Source organism: Geotrypetes seraphini, chromosome 4, assembly GCF_902459505.1.
Source record: "Geotrypetes seraphini chromosome 4, aGeoSer1.1, whole genome shotgun sequence".
Lineage (NCBI taxonomy): Eukaryota > Metazoa > Chordata > Amphibia > Gymnophiona > Dermophiidae > Geotrypetes > Geotrypetes seraphini.
In genome coordinates this window covers 297833994-297854246 of record NC_047087.1, presented here as the reverse complement: position 1 = coordinate 297854246, position 20253 = coordinate 297833994, and the positions used below count along the sequence as shown (strand labels likewise).

At 44.3% G+C, this 20253-nt stretch overlaps 1 protein-coding gene across 1 annotated transcript in view; it reads left to right on the top strand.

Moving 5' to 3' along the window:
• COL17A1 (collagen type XVII alpha 1 chain) overlaps window positions 1-20253 on the top strand; it is a 204586-nt gene that overhangs the window by 16637 nt on the left and 167696 nt on the right. Inside the window, exons 2-7 of the mRNA XM_033943541.1 lie at window positions 3224-3289; window positions 5079-5117; window positions 9783-9878; window positions 11220-11357; window positions 13400-13447; window positions 16054-16089. Of these exons, the coding sequence (XP_033799432.1) occupies window positions 3235-3289; window positions 5079-5117; window positions 9783-9878; window positions 11220-11357; window positions 13400-13447; window positions 16054-16089 (412 nt within the window). The 5' untranslated portion in view covers window positions 3224-3234. The remainder of the gene's footprint in view (window positions 1-3223; window positions 3290-5078; window positions 5118-9782; window positions 9879-11219; window positions 11358-13399; window positions 13448-16053; window positions 16090-20253) is intronic.

Below are 20253 nucleotides of genomic sequence, written 5' to 3'. Positions count from 1 at the left end.
TTGAGGGATACAGATAAGGGTAGATAAGAGTATGGAAAGAGTATAGATAAAAACAAGGGGGCTATAGGGCTAAATCAAGATAACGTGACAGGTCATGGACCTGATGGGCTGCCGCGGGTGCGGACTGCTGGGCGCGATGGACCTCTGGTCTGACCCAGCGGAGGCAAATTCTTATGTTCTTAAGATACAATGGAACACAACTTGACGTCATTCAATTGCATTCTACATATTGCAAGCAAAGCAGAAATGTGAAGTGGGCATCACTCTTCCTCTTCCTCCTGACTTTACCTGAAGACAGAAACACTGTCTGAGATAGTTTGCAGGGAATCATGGCTCCAGGGATTTCAGTTCTTCAGTATCTTCGATTACACAAAGCTAAAATCAAACCATTTAAAAAAATCTACTACTGGTCTGTTTTTATTCTGATGCACTACTGAAATGTATGTATAGTTTCCTTGCTGTATTGTACCAGGATATTTTTATGGAATTGTATGTATTATTTCTTGCGTTGTGAGCCGCTTAGAACCTCCCCGCTATGGCGGCATATAAATACATTATTATTATTATTTATCACTTATATAGCACTGGAAGGCATATGCAGCGCTGTACATTTTGACATTTAATAGACGGTCCCAGCTCAGAAGAGTTTACGATCTAACTTGGACAGACAGACATGGCATATAGGGCTGGGGATGCAGAACCCAAGGTGAGGAAAGACTAAAAGGGTTAGGGCTCTTCAGCTTGGAAAAGAGATGGCTGAGGGGAGATATACCGTAATTGAAGTCTACAAAATCCTGAGTGGAGTAGAATGGGTGCAAGTGGATCGATTTTTCATTCCGTCAAAAATTACAAAGACTAGGGGACACTCGATGAAGTTACAGAGAAATACTTTTAAAACCAATAGGAGGAAATATTTTTATACTCAGAGACTAGTTAAGCTCTGGAATGCGTTGCCAGAAGTTGTGGTAAGAGCGGATAGCTGGTTTTAAGAAAGGTTTGGACAATTTCCTGGAGGAAAAATCCATAGTCTGTTATTGAGAAATTCATGGGGGAAGCCACTGTTTGCCCTGGATCGGTAGTATGGAATGTTGCTACTCTTTGGGGATTCTGCATGGAATGTTGCTACTATTTGGGGTTCCGGAATCTTGCTTACTCTGAGATAATGGAATGTTGCTACTCCTTGGGTTTTGGCCAGGTACTAGTGACCTGGATTGGCCACCGTGAGAATGGGCTACTAGGCTTGATGGACCATTGGTCTGACTTAATAAGGCTATTCTTATGTTCTTATGAGAGGAATTAGGAGTTGAAAGCAGTCTCAAGGAAGTTGGCTTTTAACTTGACCTTGAACCCTGCCAGAGATGGAGCCCGCCATAGGGATTTAGGCAGCTTGTTACAAGCATATGGTGTAGCAAGGTAGAAGGGACAGAGTCTGGAGTTGGCAGAGGAAGAGAAGGGTACAGACAGGAGGGACTTACCAGCTGAGCAGAGCTCGTGGGGGGGGGGGGGTGGATCATAGGGGGAGATAAGTGAAGAGAGATAGTGAGGGGCAGCTGAGTGAATGCATTTGTAGTCCAGTAAGAATAGTGCGAATTGTATTCAGAAAGAGCTAGGAAGCCAATGAAGGAACTTTAGGAGAGGGTTAACATGAGTATAGTAGCTCTCATGGAATATGAGTGGTACAGCCGAATTCTGGACGGATTGGAGGGGAGCGAGATGGCTGAACAGAAGACCTGAGAGTGACGAGTTGCAGTAGTCTAAGTGCAAGATGATGAGGGCATGGATAAGGGTTTCGGTAGTGTGCTCAGCGAGGAAGGGCCGGATTGTGGTAATATTTTAGAGGAAGAAGCATCAGGTTTTAGCGATATGTTGCATCTGGGCAGTCATGCAAACATGAACACTCAAGATCAAATGTTTTAAAGAGATGATGCCATTTAGCTTCCTCAATCCTTGGGCAACCCCCTCAAAAAAAAAAAAAAATCATATCACTGGGAATTACATTGTTATCAGCTACCCTGGTCTGTTATTTGGAAATAAGGGAAATGAAACAAACACGATAAGGTCAACCTGGTGACATGTATTGCCTTGTACCTGGACCTGGGTTCAATTCCTGACCCGAGTCTTCTGCTTCCCTGGTTAGCTGGGACTGAGATGCTAAGAGACATCATTGATAGCCTTTAGGGGAGGAGCAGTCAGTCACAGCACAGTGGCGACACCTAGTGGGTGGATTTAAAACAATTTCTTTTTAAGAAAAAAAATAAGTTTTATTGGTAAAGCAGCCAATACAAGATGAATAACAAGGAACTCCTATAACAGTACATACAACCCAGGAAGGGGAATGTGAAGGCTTAAGGTGCTGCTTCTCAGCCCTGGTTCCAACTAAATTGGAAGGAGAAAGAGGACACTTTTGGGTCACAAAATAGCTTCTGTGGCCCAGTTTGAACTGCTTCTATATATACTTCCCCCTCCGTATTCGCGGTGGTTAGGGGCAGAGCCGGCCCGTAAATATTTTTTAAAAACGCAAATAATATTTGAGCCGGTTCTACCCCTAATCCCGGTTTCCCCTGGCTATTTTAAGCCCTGAAAGCCCCCCCCCCCCCTTAAGCCTTATCTGGTGGTCTAGTGGGTTTTCAGGCAGGAGCGATCTTCCCATGCTCATGCGCCATGCAGATCGCTCACAGGAAATGGCTGCCTTGAGCTTCCATAGTCTCTCGAGCCATTTCCTGTGAGCGATCTGCATGGGGCAGGAGTGTGGAAAGATCGCTCCTGCCCCGAAAACCTGCTAGAACACCAGGTAAGGCTTAAAGGGGGGGGGCCTTACAGGGCTTAAAATAGCCTGAAAAATGAAAATGAATTTTTTGGTTTAAAACCACGAATCCGTAGATACGGAATTCGCAAATACGGAGGGGGAAGTGTATAACATTCCACAGCATTTATTAGAGTTCCTGGAAAATGCTTCATTATCCCGCAGATCAACTCTTCTGAAGTCAGTGGGAGCCAAAACATATACCATGAAAAAGAAAAAAAAAAAATTAAAAGATTGTTGTAAGTCAAAGCTCTTTCTTACTATATCAGTACAGGCCCCACATTTCAACACAAAAACATATATCCTTGGCCAAGTCCCCAAGATTTATTAAGATTTGATATCCTGCCTGTCCAAAACGTCTAAGCACCTTGCAATAAAGGTCTAGGCACGTTTTCCTAGTATTGTGCCTTTTTCTTTCAGGTGACTATGGAATGGATAGTGTAACCAAAAAGGGCATTCGAGACGGTTTGATCAGCACTGGAAGAGGTAAGAGAATAGGACCATTTCACCTCATAACACCATTCCAGAGATTTATTGATCTCTAGTTTGGTGGTTCTCATCCCAGTCCTCGGGATGCACCTGGTCAGTCGGGTTTTCAGGATATCCACTATGAATATGCATGACCGACATTTGCACATAATGGAGACAGTGCACATGAGTCTATCTCTTGCCTATTGATTGGGCACTAACCCCCTTTTTTACAAAGCCCGCTAGTGCGGGCCCCTGTAGTAATGGCCCCGAAGCCTGTAGGGATTTAAGGGGGTTCAAGGCTTTTGCCGTGCAGTAGCTACTAGCGTGGCGTAGTAAGGGGAGTGTGGGAGAGGGGCAGTCCACTGCGGGGGTGGTCTTCCTAAGAGCGTGGCGCTCCTCTTCTCCTACCCCTGCTCCTCTCCTTGCCATCCCTCGTACCTTTTCTACTTCCCTGGCACGAGGTCGCTGCCCACGTCAGCATCGGTACTCACTCTGACGTCACTTCCAGTACCCGCGCCTAGGAAATGACATCAAAGGGCGAGATGACACCGACGTGGGCACGCTGCTCACGCCGGAGGAAAGGGAAGGGGGGCGTGCGAATGGCAGGGAGGTGAAGAAGAGGGCGGGGCACCACCCACCCAAGGCGCCACCCACCCTTACTAAGCCACTGGCCGCTAGCGTGGCTTTGTAAACGAGGGGGTAAATGCCGAGAAGCCATTAGATTTAACTGGACTTCTAAGCATTTAGCACGCACCAAGGCCCTGATTTGGGTAAGTGGTGCCTTCCACTGTGGGAGTTTACAAAACAAGCGCACGTGGGATCTTTCGGAAAGAGAAAGGGATAATGGTTACTATGAATGGGCAGACTAGATGGACCATTTGGCCTTTATCTGTCGTCATCTTTCTGTCTTATTTGATTAAGTGCCAATATGCAGAAACAAAACTCTATGGGTTTTTTGACATAGTTTCAGAGCATTGATTGATCTACGAAACTAAATGGTTAATTAAATAGTTAAATATAAAACAGCAAAACCATTGAAGGAACAACCTAAATTGTGGAGAACATTTTTCTTCACTTTTTTTTAAAACAGATAATACAGACAGGAACAGGCCTCAGAAAAACGGAGTGATTTATCTCATACTGTACTTTCTTCCAAGAGAAGAAAAAGTTTTTTCTCTACTCCTGATGACATCACAGGCTTGAACCCATCCTTCCAACCATTATTTAGACTATCAATTCAGTTACTTTATTCATTGCTTTATTAAAAATTCATAAATAAGTTAATTAATTCCTTCACTTTTTCTTTTCTTGAAAGAAATTCCAGTATGAGATAAATCACTCCGTTTTCTGAGGCTTGCTCCTGTCAGTATTATCTGTTTTAAAAAAAAGTCAAGAAAAATGTTCTCTACAATTAAGGTTGTTCCTTCAAGAGCATTGATTGAACCATATCCACGTCATTGTCTTCTTGGCGGGTTGAGAACTTTTCAGCATCCCCTCATACAGTAGGAGAAATTCCTCTTGAGGGCATCAGATCAGCTGATGGTGGTTTTGAGACACAGCAATTACAGATGCATTGCTAGGTGGAAAATTTTTTCTTCATTTACAAGGGTTTGACCTTTTTTTATTTAGATCTAGAATCTGTGAGATCCATAGAAAAACCCAAATCTCAGTGAAAGTTTTCAAGCCTTACATTTGAACATATTCATGTCATATGATGTTGGATGCATTAACAAAAACCCCAAGTCTAGGGTTATTTTTTTTCTGAAGAATAACAAAAGTCTTGGTTATTTTTCCCTTGTTACAGAGACTGTAATCACAACAAGATTGACATCGTTACCACCAAGTAAGTGGAATTTCCTTTTCTGCTATTCCAGATATTCTTAGATATCAATGTTTTCCATTTTGGTTGAGTAATGGGGAGCCAATCACAGTTTCAGAAAAATGTGAAATATAAAATTCTCCATGCTTCCTCTTTAGCAAGGGAAAAATTGTTTATTTTAAAAAAAAAGTAGAAAGTGTGCAACTACAGATAATAGTGGTACAACTGTACACATACGTCTTATTTCAAGGTGCCAACTTTGCCTCCCCATTCTCTCGAATCAGTACTCTTAACCCCCTCCCCCACAAAGAGCTTACATTGGCCTCAAAATTTGGTGCAGCAAGGTCGTACTTCCAAAATTATTAGGCACTGATACACACATAAATATGGAAACCACAACCCACATTCTACCATCTATTGAACCAAGCAATATGGCTACAGTATATTACCATTTGGACCAAATATGGAAGTGAAAGGATGTCTCAGTCACCATCAAACAAAGACTGATCACTTCCATTGTGTTCCCAATCGTGAAATATGGCTGCAAGATATGGACACTCACGAAAACAGATAGAAGAAAAATCAACGTCTTTGAGCTGTGGTGCTGGAAAAGACTTCTACGAATCCCATGGACAGCTTGGATCACCAGCAAAGATGTTCTTGATCATTTGAGAGTTGTCCCTGGAAGGCAAGATTACCAGACAGAAACTGACCTATTTTGGACATGTGATGAGGGTGAATTCACTAGATAAGGAGGTGCTACTCAGAATGGTCATTGGTAATAGGAAGCAGGGGAGACCAAAGGCCCGTTGGCTGGATACCATCAAGAATGACATGGGAATGAACATCAAGCAATTGAAAGAAACCATGGAGAACAGGGCAGCATGGCGTTGACTGGCCTACAGAGTATCCAAGGGTCGGACACGACTGACTGAATGGATAGGATATTTTCTCCCTTCCAAATGTTCCTTTACTCAAATTTACTTCAGCAAAAGCATTTCCAAATCTCTTTCTTAAGAGGGCATCTGTATGGGCATGTTTAAGAACTTCCAAATCCTCACATGGAGAAAACACTGATTGGTTACTAGCAAACTAAGAAGAGACCCAAGATGGATAATTCAGCCGTTTTATTTTGTCCTTTTGTGGTATAATGTTATAAATGCAGCAGTATAATTAAGAGCTCTATCCCAGAACTCTCCAAATCTCTTTATTAAGACGACTCTGCTCACAATATGGGCTCTGCTTACTAACCAGACCAGGCTTGCTTTAGCCGTAGGGACAAATTGTATTGAAAACAAGTTCCAACTCAGTGCATTGAATAGTTCACATTTAAAAGTTTATAGCAAAATAAAGTGTAAACCCCAATGACATCTATAAACTGGTTCTCGATGAAGAGAATGTGCAGACCTACAAAAATACCTATTGGAATCTCTAGAGATTTTGCAGGTTGTGACAGCTATTAATTGTTTCAACACAAGAGTGATCCAAAAATGTGCCTCAGCTTTTGAGAGCAAATTGGCATTTTGTCAAATACTGGCTGCTCATAGTTAAAGAAAAATCTTCTAGGGTCTTGGGAGCTCAGGTAGAGTGCCAGCTCTGAATAATTTTCATGTTGGTCTAATCACAGATCAAAACTTGCAGAGGATTCAGTGTCCAGGTTCACATCTAGCGCCTTTTGATATTTTCGGAACATTTACTCTGTCAATGCCCTCAAGCCGAAACACGATTTATGTTGACTCAAGTGAATTGTTTTTCTGTTATGTGTAAAGACTACAATTTAGAACACCACTGGAATAAGTGTCTGTCCACCCCACTGTTGTCTTCTCCTTTGAGCTACCTGCAGTGGACTTTTTTTTTTTCTCTCTTCTGTTTTTCTTCTCAAGAACCAAAACAGCTGCAAGATCTCTGCATTGTTGGAAGTATGAAGTTCTTCCAGCAAAACTATATTTGTTTTAAAACTGATAGTCACAGATGGCACCTTTATAGACTAACCAAATTATTGAGGTGCGAGCTTTGGAGGACTAGAGTCCACTTCATCAGATGTCTCAATACATTGGTTGATCTATACCAGTGGTCTCCAACTCCAACCCTTTGCAGGGCCACATTTTGGATTTGTAGGTACTTGGAGGGCCTCAGAAAAAAATAGTTAATGTCTTATTAAAGAAATGACAATGTTGCATGAGGAAAAACTCTTTATAGTTTATAAATCTTTCCTTTTGGCTAAGTCTTAATAATAATATTGTAATTTATAGCTAAAGAGACATATGATCAAGAAACTGTTTTATTTAATTTTTGTGATTATGATAAACATACCGTGGGCCTCAAAATAGTACCTGGCGGGCCACGAGTTTGAGACCACTGGTCTATAAGGTTCCACCTGCCTCTGTCAGTTTTATAGCATCAAACTAAGATAGCTTCCCCTTTTAATGATCTTGCTTTAATGATCCTGACAGCACTGTACAACTGTACTGATAATATGGTTCCTGGCATATTATCAGCAGGAGCTTTATTGTCAGTCAGAATGAGAAATACCATCTGTTTTAGAAACATAGAAACAGGATGTCAGATAAAGGCCAAATGGCCCATCCAGTCTGCCCATCCACAGCATCCACTATCTTCTCCTCTCCCTATTGGCTAAGGCTCTTTACACCTGCATTGTGATGTTATAGAACTTTATAGTTATAGAAACATAGAAACATGATGTCAGATAAAGGCCAAATGGCCCATCCAGTCTGCCCATCCTCAGTAACCATTATCTCTTCCTCTTTCGAAGAGATCCTACGTGCCTATCCTAGGCACAAGCCTAACACAGTCTCTATCTCCACCACCTGTTCCGGGAGACTGTTCCACGCATCTACCACCCTTTCTGCAATAAAGTATTTCTACCACCCTTTTCTGTAGTAGATGCCATAGGCTCAGGAGTTTTGTATCTGAAATGATACAAAGTTTTCTTAGGTGGAGTATGTCATTTTAAAAGCCTCCCCCTTTCTCTTCCCATCCATCTGCTCAGCCTTACATCTGTGAGCTTCTAGGCTCTCCCACTGTCCTCCCAACCTATCCAATCTTTACAGAAGAAGGTGGTTGCGTTTGGACCCTTCTCGCAGGGCTGCATTCTGAGTTTTGACAAGTCAATGATAAAATAGCTCGACTGCCTCTTCAGTGTCCGACACGGTGTAGGAAGCAGATAAGGGACAATCCTGCTTCAAGTGTAGTGTGAGGGATTCGGGGGGGACCTGAGGGAGGGATCGGGAGATACCTGGAGCCACCTTCTTTAGCAAAGATTTTAAAGAGCAGGTGAATGGGTCTTATACCCACACCATGACCCTCTTTTACAAAGGCGGGCTAAGCGTTTTAGCGCGGATTTAGCGTGCATTAAGGGCTCCTTTTACAAAGGCGCGCTAGCGGTATGACGCATGGAATACCATGTGCTAAACCGCCAGCCGCGCTAGTCTTACCGCCTCCTCTTGAGCAGGCGGTAGTTTTTAGGCCAGCGCGGGGGTTAGCGCGCGATGAAAGGTCTCGCGCGTTAACCCCCGCTAGCGCGGCTTAATAAAAGGAGCCCTAAATCAACGCGTGCGCTAACCGCTAACGGGTCCATAGAATAACATGCGCGCATTAGCATTTAGTGTGTGTCTAGTGCACGCTAATATTTAGCACGCACTAAAAAGCATAGTGCGCCTTTGTAAAAGAGGGGGCATAATTTTTTTTAAAACAGGAGTCAGAAGGGAGATTTGGAAGGGAGCCCCAGAATTTCATTTATTTTTGGTTTTTTAAATATTTTTTTTTGTTTTAATCTTTGTTAATTTTCCAAACTAATACAAAGTGCCAGGAAATATATTGACATTAATAAACAACATAAGCACTTAAATTCAATTATTTGCAACAGGGGTGTCCAACCTTTTGGCTTCCCTGGGCCGCATTGGCCGAAAAAAAAATGTTTTTGGGGCCGCGCAAATGCCGCAGCAAGACAGAGGAGTGAGCCGGCGAGACGGTAAACACCCGGGGACAGAAGAGGAAAACACTGCATCGCCCTCGACTGGAGCCACACAGAATACTTCTCGGGGGCCGCAGGTTCGACACCACTGACTTACAATGTCCAATTTGACACGGACAAGAGGACATGGAATGAAGCTAAAGGGGGACAAGTGCAGGACAAATATCAGGAAGTTCTGCTTCACGCTTCGAGTGGTGGACACCTGGAAAGCTCTCCCAGAGGAGGTTATTGCGGAATCGACCGTCCTAGGATTCAAAAGCAAACTAGATGCACATCTCCTTACGAGAGGCAAAGAAGGATTTGGGTGACTAAAAATTACACCAGGTGTACACCTGGCTAGGCCTCCGCGTGTGCGGATCGCCGGACTTGATGGACCGAAGGTCTGATCCGGAGATGGCGCTTCTTATGTTCAATCAATAAGCATGCAGAAGAAAAATATCCCTCCTCTCCCATCCAACAAATGAATCAAAAAATAACCAAAAAGATATCCTCCCCCCTATATGTCATGTCTGTCTGTCCAAGTTAGATCGTAAACTCTTCCGAGCTGGGACCGTCTATTAAATGTCAAAACGTACAGCGCTGCGTATGCCTTTCCGTGCTATATAAGTTAAGCAAAACAAACAAAAGACCAAAGTGTTTTCTGGGAACGCTCATGCCTTATTTTGTCCGGGGGGCGGGGATTTCTTTTCCAACAGAAGGAAGAAACAGCAGTGGGGCCAAGGTATCATCACAGAGTAGAGGGAGTGGAATGGAAAAGAAGGTTTTGAGTCATGGAAGCAGCTATGTCACAAGTAAGTATTAAACTGATCAGACCGAAAGGACTGTAAGAGGTTAATGGATTATGATCTCTATAAATTTAAGAGTCTCTAGAAAGACTGTAATACATAGTTATTACAGGCAACAAACTGAGTGTGTCGAAATGATTGTCCTAACAAGGAGGAAGTTGCGAGATCAAATCACAGTGTTGCTGCTTGTGACCCTGGGCATGAATGTCAGCTTTAAAATGCCAAAGCCACAAAAAGGTGGTATACAACTCCCCCATTCCCTTTCCCAAGTACCAGGCAGAAACCCAAAGAACAGCAACATTCCAGAGCTGAGACTGTGATGTCATAATGCCTCATCTCACCAATGCCTAACAGCCAGCCTCATCAGTGATGTCACAATGGCTTGATTATCCTAGACTTGGCGAACGTAAGAGCTGCCAACCCAGTAGGAAGCGCTAGGGCTCACTGGTTGAGCTGCTGCCTCTGCACCCAGAGGTTGCGAGATCAAATCCCGGTGCTGCTCCTTGTGACGCTGGATAAGCCACTTAGTCCTCCAGTGCCATCAGCTTTGAAATGCCAAAGGCACTATACAAGTCCTCCTTCCCTTTCCCCTCTAGTTTCAGGACTGGCAGATTATAGTTTGTCAAATTGAATTAAATTAGGAAACTCAGAATGATTAGAAAGTGCAGTCCTGGAGTAACTCGTGCGGATGGACCTGGCTGAATTCCCAGTATCCCCACAGCATGGGATACTGAGGAGGCAGTGTAGGGGTTTCCTGCAATACCCTGGTTGGATTTGGGCCCTCTGATTGCAGCTCCAGGAAGAATTCCTGATGCATTGTCCCTGGCCAAGAATTCTTGCTAAGTTAAGGTTGGAGGCTTTGCAGAACAAAGTGGAAACTGATGGGCATAACTGAAGACTCGTGGGCATAATTCTCTCTGCATCCCCTACAGTTGGGCGCTAAGCACAATTATGCCTGCAGTTATGGGCCTAACTTTAAGCAAGACAGAGCACCCACTCAAGCTCAATGGCTGGTCTAAATGCTAGACTTAAGTGCTAGACCTGCCCATGCCCCTCCCAGGTCTACACCACCATGGCAGTTGCACACTATGGATTATGTATACACAATTTACAGAATCCTAAGGGCAGTTATGCACACAACTGCTAATTAGTACTAATTAGTGCCTTGCTCACAAACTGGCTGCAGCATAAAGTCCCGTGGAGAGAGGGAATGCATTAAACACATCTTAAACTAGTGCAAGGCTGCCGGAGGGGGGGGGGGGGGCAGAACACCACAAGCGCTGGCAACCAGAAATGACTGGAACCATATCTTAGGACTTGCTTATCGCTTTGCTTCCTGATTTATAGGTAGCAGTTCGAGATTGCAAGTAGGGTCCTTGGGCTCAAAGCGGGCTCCATCTCCCAGCTCTACGCTCTCCGTTTCACCTGGCTCAACATTTGACAGGAAGACCTATACCTCCGTTACCCGCCATGCGGCCTATGAAGGTAGGTGGAGCTACTGCTATGATAACTGGACAGTTAAGCATCAAGTCCGAGTTTAGTTAAGCTCGACATACCGCTTTAATTACCGAAGCGGTATACATTGTATAATAAAAGAAAAAAAATTTTTTTTAAATATAAGCAACCTAGGGAAAAGACAATATAGAATACAACACATAACTGGTAATATATGCTACAAAAGGGAAATGAATGGGATACATGTCATAAAAATAAAAGGAGGGGGGGGATGGGAAGAACGGAAGGGGGAGGGGAACTATCTGATATGTGCCCGTTGTCTGAATCTCATATGCATTTAGTCCTGGCTATAAATCTCATAAACATCTTTAAAAAGCATGCTCCAGTGAATAAATTAATAATAATAACAGTTTATATACCGCAATACCATTAAGTTCTATGCGGTTTACAGAAGATTAGTGGGGTACAAGTTGAGTTGACGTACAAGTTGAGTTAACTTAAGGGATGTGGGAACAATGGGGAGAAAGGGCAAGAGAGGGGAAGGAGGGAAGTGGGTCAGCTGTCTAGGTATTTCAGGAATAGGTGAGTTTTGAGGCGTTTCCTGAATACCTCATAAGTGGTGGGCAATAGGAGCTGTTCTAGGTCTTTACCCCATAGAGCAGCCTGATGTGAGAGAAGATGCTCATGGTGTTTTTTTAGTTTGCATCCTCTAACCGGGGGAGAAACGAAGTGCGAGTGGGAGCTTCTCTTGTGTTTGTTGGCTGAGAAGGAGAATAGGTCAGTGATGTATTTAGGGGTTAGACCGTAGAAAACTTTAAAACAGAGGCAGGCGAATTTAAACTTTACACGAGCTTCCATCGGCAGCCAGTGTAGCTGTTTGAAGTATGGTGTCACGTGATCGAACTTCGTTAGACCGAAGATTAGTCTGACCGCAGTGTTTTGCATTAGTTGTAATCGTCGCATATTATTCTTGCATGTGGCGGGATGGATAATTTGATGACAAGGCACCTGTATGAAATGTCCAAAAGGCATCTATTTTATGCCCATTTTATGAAGGCAGCGGTGTACAATTGGGTTATTCTAAACAAGAAACAGTTTGTAGATATTTAGCTTTCTGTCCTGCGAGCTGACTGAGCTACCGTGAATACTGATTTCCGATTGCAGAGGCAATAATGAGTAAACATCAGATGTAGCAATGTAAAAACCACTTCTCTGTACTACATCATTACGCATGCTTGGAACTAGGGTTACCAGATTTTCCGTCTGGAAAATCCGGACCCCCCCCCCCCATCTGGAGGGCCCCCGCGCCTGCGTAGACGTCGATGGGATGACATCACGCATGCGTGTGACATCATCGTGTCGACGCCGCGCACTTCTGGGTGCCCTTGAGCCGCAGCCGCCATTTTAGTGTGCCACGGCTCGCAACGTTTGCGAGACACTGTTCTGCGGTCTATGTCCCATGGGTGGAAATACAGATCAAGAGGGGCTGGAGTAGGTTTTGACGGCATCTCAGTAGCTGGGGAAATAGGGCCTTTGCAGGACAGACCTTTTTTTTTTTTTAATTCTTTATTGATTTTTCATATATTAACAGTGCAAAATACAAATATAACAACATATAATCCTATATAATAAAACCCTAGCCACGCATGCGCACTCAACTGCGTGCTTCCATGATCTCTGAGAAACTGGAAGCTGCAGCAGAGGGGGGGGGGGATAGACCGCAGCAGAAGAACAGTAACTCTTTTGCATTTTTAAAAAGTGAAGGGGACTTTGGAACAGAGTGGGGTAGAAGAGAAGGACATCCTGGCCTATGGAGGACCCCTGATGCTGTGGGGCCCAAGGCTGATGCCCTGCTTGCCCACACCTAACACCAGACGTGCTGGAAGCCCATATGAACAGGAGGAAATTGCAGAGCAAAAAAGACGGTAGTCATTGTGAATAATTCTCAAGATGCCTCAGGGAAGAGTTACTATTTCAACTTCTTTATGCATATATAGCATCTATTATAAAAAGGGGCTTAATAGACATCACACTTTAGTGAAAAGCTGTAATTGTTCTCTGTTCTTCTTTAGGAAGCTCCAGTGGAAATTCTTCTCCAGAATACACGAGAAAAGAATTTGGTATGTTCATTTAACATTTCTGAGTAACTGAATGGTTATGCTGATTTCATTCATCCCAAAAGTCAAATTAGTAATCACTGGGCCATAACCCCCGAGCTCAAGGAGGATTCACCAATATTATTGGGCTGCTAGATTAATTGACAGGTGATACAAATCTGATAGTACCCATATTACGAACCGTTACAGTGTCACAGTCAACTTCCTTATATGTAGAACCTAGGAGGGAAAGGGAGTCGGGTTGATGTTGAAGATGAGGAGAGTAGAGCAAGGGCTGAGCAATGGGGGAGAAAGTTAAGGAGAAAGAGACCGATAAGCTGAAGGCGACGGGAGTGACATTACAAGAGGAGTCGAAGAGGAGAAGCCAGAGAGAAAAGAATGGGAAAGAGACGAGCGGAATTAAACTACAGAAAGGGAGAGAGAATAAAGGAGGGACTGATGAGAGACTGATGTGCAAGGAGAGAGTGTAGAGTAGCATTTCTGGGAAAGCCAGAAGACAACTTAGGGAAACAGGAGTTGGTCCGCAAGAAATAATATGATTTCATAACGGAATCATACATAATCACATTGCATTGCATTCCTTCTCTTGTGGAAAGGAAAGAACAAATGCAGGGATCTTGTATTGACTTCAGTAAGTTTTGTCACTGTTCTAATCTCTCCCTAGAGATCAACAGATAGCTTAAACCCTCTCAAGTACTGTAATCTCAAAAACATTACCAGGATAGATTCTCAAGCCCCGATGCACAAAAGCTTTCCGTGGCAGTAAGAGCCATCAAAGCACTTTTACTAGCAAGGAAAGCTGTGTTTCCAGCTCACAAAAGGGTTCTCCGTGGCTGATACTGATCATCGTAGCAGCCACCAAGAACCCTATGTAAATGCATTAGTAGGAGCTCATTAGTATTTAAATGACCCCTCCTAGCAATGCACAAACTGGAACACCCCCTCCCCCAGTACTGAATAATCGGTGCTGATATTTTCTGGAAGCTTTGGAGCTGCTGGCAACTGCTGTGCGAGCACACAACAGATGCGCCCAATAAAAAAAATTAATTAATTACACTTCCCCCTCTGTATTCGTGGGGATTAGGGACAGAGCCGGCCTGCGAATATTAAAAAACGCGAATATTTATTCGTGCCGGTTCTGCCCCTAACCACCGCTTCCCCCGGCTATTTTAAGCCCTGAAAGCCCCTCCACCCCCTTAGCCTTACCTGGTGATCTAGCAGGTTTTCGGGGCAGGAGCGATCTTCCCACGCTCCTGCCCCGTGCAGATCGCTCACAGGAAATGGCTGCCTTGAGCTCCCGTAGTCTCTCGAGCCATTTCCTGTGAGCGATCTGCATGGGGGGCTTACAGGACTTAAAATAGCCCGACAAAAGAAAAAGGAATTTTTGGTTTAAAACCGCAAATAAGCGAATCCGTAGATACGGAATTCGCGAATACGGAGGGGGAAGTGTAATTAATTAAAATAACTCCTTCCCACACACCCGACAATCCTGCCTGAGGATATCCCCATCCCCCTGACCGCTGCCTCATACCTTTTAGATGCAAAGTTTGGCAGGATGAATGCCCATTCCTCTTCTCGATGCATCCTGGGATGTACAGGGAGGGGCCTATGGATCTGATTGCTGCTAGCCCAGCATTCTAGATAACAAGCAATCAATGGAAAGTGTCCTATAATACACAGGGATCTGGTACATGTAAACTGAAAGGACCTATCACAAAGAGAGCAAAAAATTCATCATTCTGTAGTCCTATTCTGTTTAAAGTCACAGATACTAGAATCTGCTATAGGCCATGCTTAACATATACACTTAAACACAAACAGCCTGCCTCCATGAATATGGGCTCAAAGAACAAAAAATAAACCCTGCAAATGGAGGTGGGAAAATCACAAAATAGAAAAAAAACCTCCCAAACCCCAAGACTAGAAAATGATTAGGGGAAAGAGACAAAGACCAACTGAAACTTGAACAATAACCAAGATTAATAAATATTAATGAAAGCAGGAGAGCCCTCAGTCACACAGCCACCGCTGGAAAATCCAGAGTGTAGCTGTCGCGGGGTTACACCCAAAAGAGTGTTAACTGCGGAACATCCCTGGGCTCTCTCCGCGTGAGAAGTGATTAACTAGTGCAACAAAAAAGTGCAATGCGAGTGAAAAATAATCATCAAAAACACACACACCTTCTTAAAGTTAAGTTGAAATTTGTCTCTGTCCCCCAAGCATGGGGCCAAAAGGAATTGCACGCATTGCACTTTTTTGTTGCACTAGTTAATCACTTCTCACGCGGAGAGAGCCCAGGGATGTTCCGCAGTTAACACTCTTTTGGGTGTAACCCCGCGACAGCTACACTCTGGATTTTCCAGCGGTGGCTGTGTGACTGAGGGCTCTCCTGCTTTAATTAATATTTATTAATCTTGGTTATTGTTCAAGTTTCAGTTGGTCTTTGTCTCTTTCCCCTAATCATTTTCTAGTCTTGGGGTTTGGGAGGTTTTTTTCTATTTTATATTCCATGAATATGGGGGCAGAAGACCTGTAATTTAAATTCTCTTAGAACTTAAATGAAATTTCTGGCAGAACCTAATACTCCTTTTTTCTCAATCCTTTCTCAGCATCTTCCTCCACCAGGGGGCGGACTCAGAGTAGAGGTGAGTTAATTCCTTCCTTTCACGCTTGATTGCAAACATTTTAGATCTTAGGCTCAGGGTTGCATTTGGTTTGTTTAATGTGCAATATATAATGCCATATGTGGTTATACCAAGGCCAGCTTTGGGTAGGATTGCCAGATTTCCTCTTTAACAGAAGATGACACCTGGCACCGCACTTTTCCTCCCTCCAGCCCCACTCAATCCAGATCCACCCTGCCCCAGCCCTGCCCCAGCTGAACCTCCTGTCTCCTTCCCCGAGGTCTGGAGGCCCTCTGTGCATGTGTGGACGTCGACGAGATGACATCATGTGCAGAGGCCGTCGACATGATGACATCATGCGCAGAGGAGATCAATGTGATGACATCATGCGCAGAGGGCATCCAGATGCCGCCCCAAGCTCAGGGACTTTCAAAACCCAGACAAATTGCCAGGTTTTGGAAATCCCTCCAGGTGGCCAGCCCTCTAAAACGGGGACATGGCCAGGTTTTTTCCGGACGTCTGGTAATCCTAGATTTGGGAAGCTCCCAGTAACTCCAGTACAATTACACAGATTAGACGCAGGATTCCACAGAAAGAGGCACAAGGCTTGTCTGTGCATTCTTCGGAGCTGGCACATATTCTCTGTATTCACCCTGCAAACAGCATCATCTAGCCATTATTTTAAACTCTTAACTCTAAGGAGATAAAGAGTAAAGAGGCCAGCCGTGAAATCAAATAAAATGGTACATGCCATGAAATCCTTGCCATGCGGTCACTACATCTCTGCTCACTTCAGTATTTAATCGAGAAACAGTAAATCCTGTGCGCATCCACTGGAAGACAACTTTCCTAAAAATCTTTCAACCACATAAGATTGTTTGTCTGGGTTTTGAAAAGCCTCCTCTCAATCGTGCCGGGCAGGAGGCAATCCGTGCATGAGCGGATTGCCTCCTGCCCAACCAAAGCAGGCAGGGGGGGGGGGGGAGGGGGGCACGGAGCTAGGGCAGGACTGAAAATCCGGCAACCCTACACATGATTGAATAAATCAGCACAGGAGCATGATTAGGCAGGCTTCTAGGGTGGTATATGCATGATAGAGTCTCCCAGAAGAGTGGTGGAAACAGAGACTGTGTCTGAATTCAAAAGGGCCTGGGATAGGCACGTGGGATCTCTCGGAGAGAGAAAGAGATAATGGTTACTGCGGATGGGCAGCTCTATGATCTCACAATACAGGTGTAAAGAGCCGTAGCCCAGTGTTTTTCAACCTTTATACACCTATGGACTGGCAGAAATAAAAGAATTATTCTGTGGACCGGCATCAGTCCGTGGACCGGCGGTTGAAAAACACTGGGCTAAGTCATGGGCCAGACCCCGCCTTCATAATAGTACTAATTGCACCTTGCACGTCCCGTGTCTCATCTGGAAGCCTTCCCTCTGATGTTTTTAACGTCAGAGAGAAGGAGAACATAAGAACATAAGAAGTTGCCTCTGCTGGGTCAGACCAGAGGTCCATCGTGCCCAGAAGTCCACACCTGCGGCGGCCCATCAGGTCCATGACCTGTCAGTGGTCCCTGAACTCATCCTATAACCCATCACTACTTCTATCTGTACCCCTCAATCCCCTTCTCCTTCAGGAATTTATCTAAACCCACTTTGAATCCCTGTATTGTGTTCTGTTCAAACATAACTGAGGTGAGATGAAGTTAAAGATCAAATCATTTGAGGTTTATGTCTAAGCAGAAAGAGGAAGTAAGGTGGATGTGTCTTAATAACTTGCTGGAAATCTTGTGATTAATTTTGCATTGTTACATTGGCGTTACGTGAATATGCTAATTAATGAGTGTGATGTAAAAAAAAAGTATAAAAGAAACAGTCCAACTGCTGGATTTTGGGGGGTCCAAGGATAGGATGCGTAGGGTACTTGAACCCCCAAGGTACAAATGCTGTTAAATTATCATCTTTTATTAATAAACCTGATACAGAATTTCTATTTATTAGTCTTTGTGTCTTTACTTTGCAGGCTGTAAATCTTCTCCCTTTGGAGGGGACGTGCAGCCTGGACTCCAAAGGTGTTGCTCACAGTCACATCAATTAAACTTTGTTCCACACAGCAACCAGCAAAACTGAATTTAGGGCGAATGGAAGATTAACATGTAAAAAGGTTCTGAAAATACAGTCTGGTCTACTGGTTCCCAACCCTGTCCTGGGGGACCACCAGCCAGTCAGGTTTTCAGGATAGCTTCCGGTTCAGGCGCAGGACGCCCGTAGGAGCCGCTGCCCGTGGCTTTGTGCACTGAATCAGTGAGGGAGCTGGCTCAAAGATAACGCCGCATCGATTGCACTGTGGACCGGCGGTTGAAGAACACTGTTTTGGGCCTGATGCACGTGCTGGCCCTGTGGACCGATAGGAAATTTCTGTGGACCGGCACTGGTCCATGGACCGGTGGTTGAAGAACACTGCCGTAGCCAATAGAAAGAGGAGATGCAAATGTTAAGAGCCTTAGCCAACAGGGAGAGGAGGATGTAGTGGATGCTGTGGATGGGCCATTTGGCCTTTAACTGCCGTCATGTTTCTATGTTTCTTACCAATTCTAGGAAACTACTTCTAGGGTTTGTTCTGTATTTTCACCTGCCTTGTGAGTTTCAGAGAGAGCAATGGGGTCATGGATTACCCAAGATCAATGCAGGCAGCCCAAGCAAGGCCTGAGTTTGGAATGTGAGCTGCCTGGACTTTGATCCCAGCTGGAACAGGTCCTGCCCAAGCTTCAGTCTCTTTGGAGTTTAATCACAATTTTCCTTTAAAGCTACAGCAGCAGAAAAAAAAAAATTTAGATAGGGTTCATTAGTATAGATCTGAATTCCATTTGAAGTTATAGGTCTCAGCAGTGCTATCCGTGAAATTCTGTCACTGAAAATTAACGTAGCATTTGAAACAGATATTTATTAATTTAAATGAGGACCTGCAGTTTACCCAGAACTTTGATTTTGACAATATCTCAAGCTAAGTACAAGATAAATCATTCAAAAGGTTATACAGATTTAAAACTGATGGACTAATGCCAGAAAAAAAGGGGGAGCTCTTTAAGTGCTGTGATTGACCAAGAAAGGTGCATTTAGGGGCGTGACCCCTACCAAACTGGTTCTAAGCACTTTTTGCCTATATAGGTGTTCAGTTATTTCATGAACAGTATTATATGTCAAGTTGGGTGAGCCTTTTTTAAGAATTGGACTGTTTGGTTATTTTAACCTCACCCTAAGTGTGATTTGGGGATCAGAGGGATAGCCAATATGACGCGGGCAGCAAGGTATGGGGGGACAGCAAGGTAAGGGGCACATGCATGGCAGAGAAGCCGGGAAGGAGCAGGGGAAGCAAAGAAGAGGGTGGGGGAGGGATTCTACCACCCTGGGTGCCACTCAACCCCACTACGCCACTGTAAGGGAGGTAAAATTCCTTGATGAAATCAAGGACTGCTTCATGGGTGAACGTTTACATTCCAGTTTAAGTATGTATCGCCTGCGAATAGAGCTTGTAAAAGGAGGGTCCTAATGCATTACTGCAAGGAGGCATTACCCTGGGCAGAGCATGGGCGAGCCACCAAGCAAAATACACAACTTATAGAATACGGTGCTCCCCCGCAAATTCACACTTCGTGAATCACGGACTCACTCATTTGCGGTCTTCTCCGACTGCCTCTTCCTGTAGTAAAGTCGGGCTATACCAATCCTGATTGGTGTAGCCCAACTTTACTACAGGAAGAGGTGGTCGGAGCAGAGCACGAGTGATTTTCTTCACCCACCGGCACTCCAGCTGCCCTCTCCTGCCTCCCCTACCTTTTGACAGGCGAAAAACCGCATTCGTGGTTTTTCAAAATTCACGGGGGTTCCTGGAACGGAACCCCCCCAAATTTCAATGGAGTACTGTACTCTCAATGGCTAAAGCCGAAGGGCGCCTTTAGGCCATTTTCTCCATTTTGTTCCTGTTTAAGTTTTGCCTCTTTTCAATTAAATTAAAGAAAACAATACAAAAAACCCCAAAACAATTTTTTTTAAAAACTGTAAAAATGGGGCAGTAACCCCACATTTGCGGTTTTTCAAAATTCACGGGGGTTCCTGGAACGGAACCCCCCCCCCCCATATTTCAGGGGAGTACTGAACTCTCAATGGCTAAAGCCGAAGGGCGCCTTT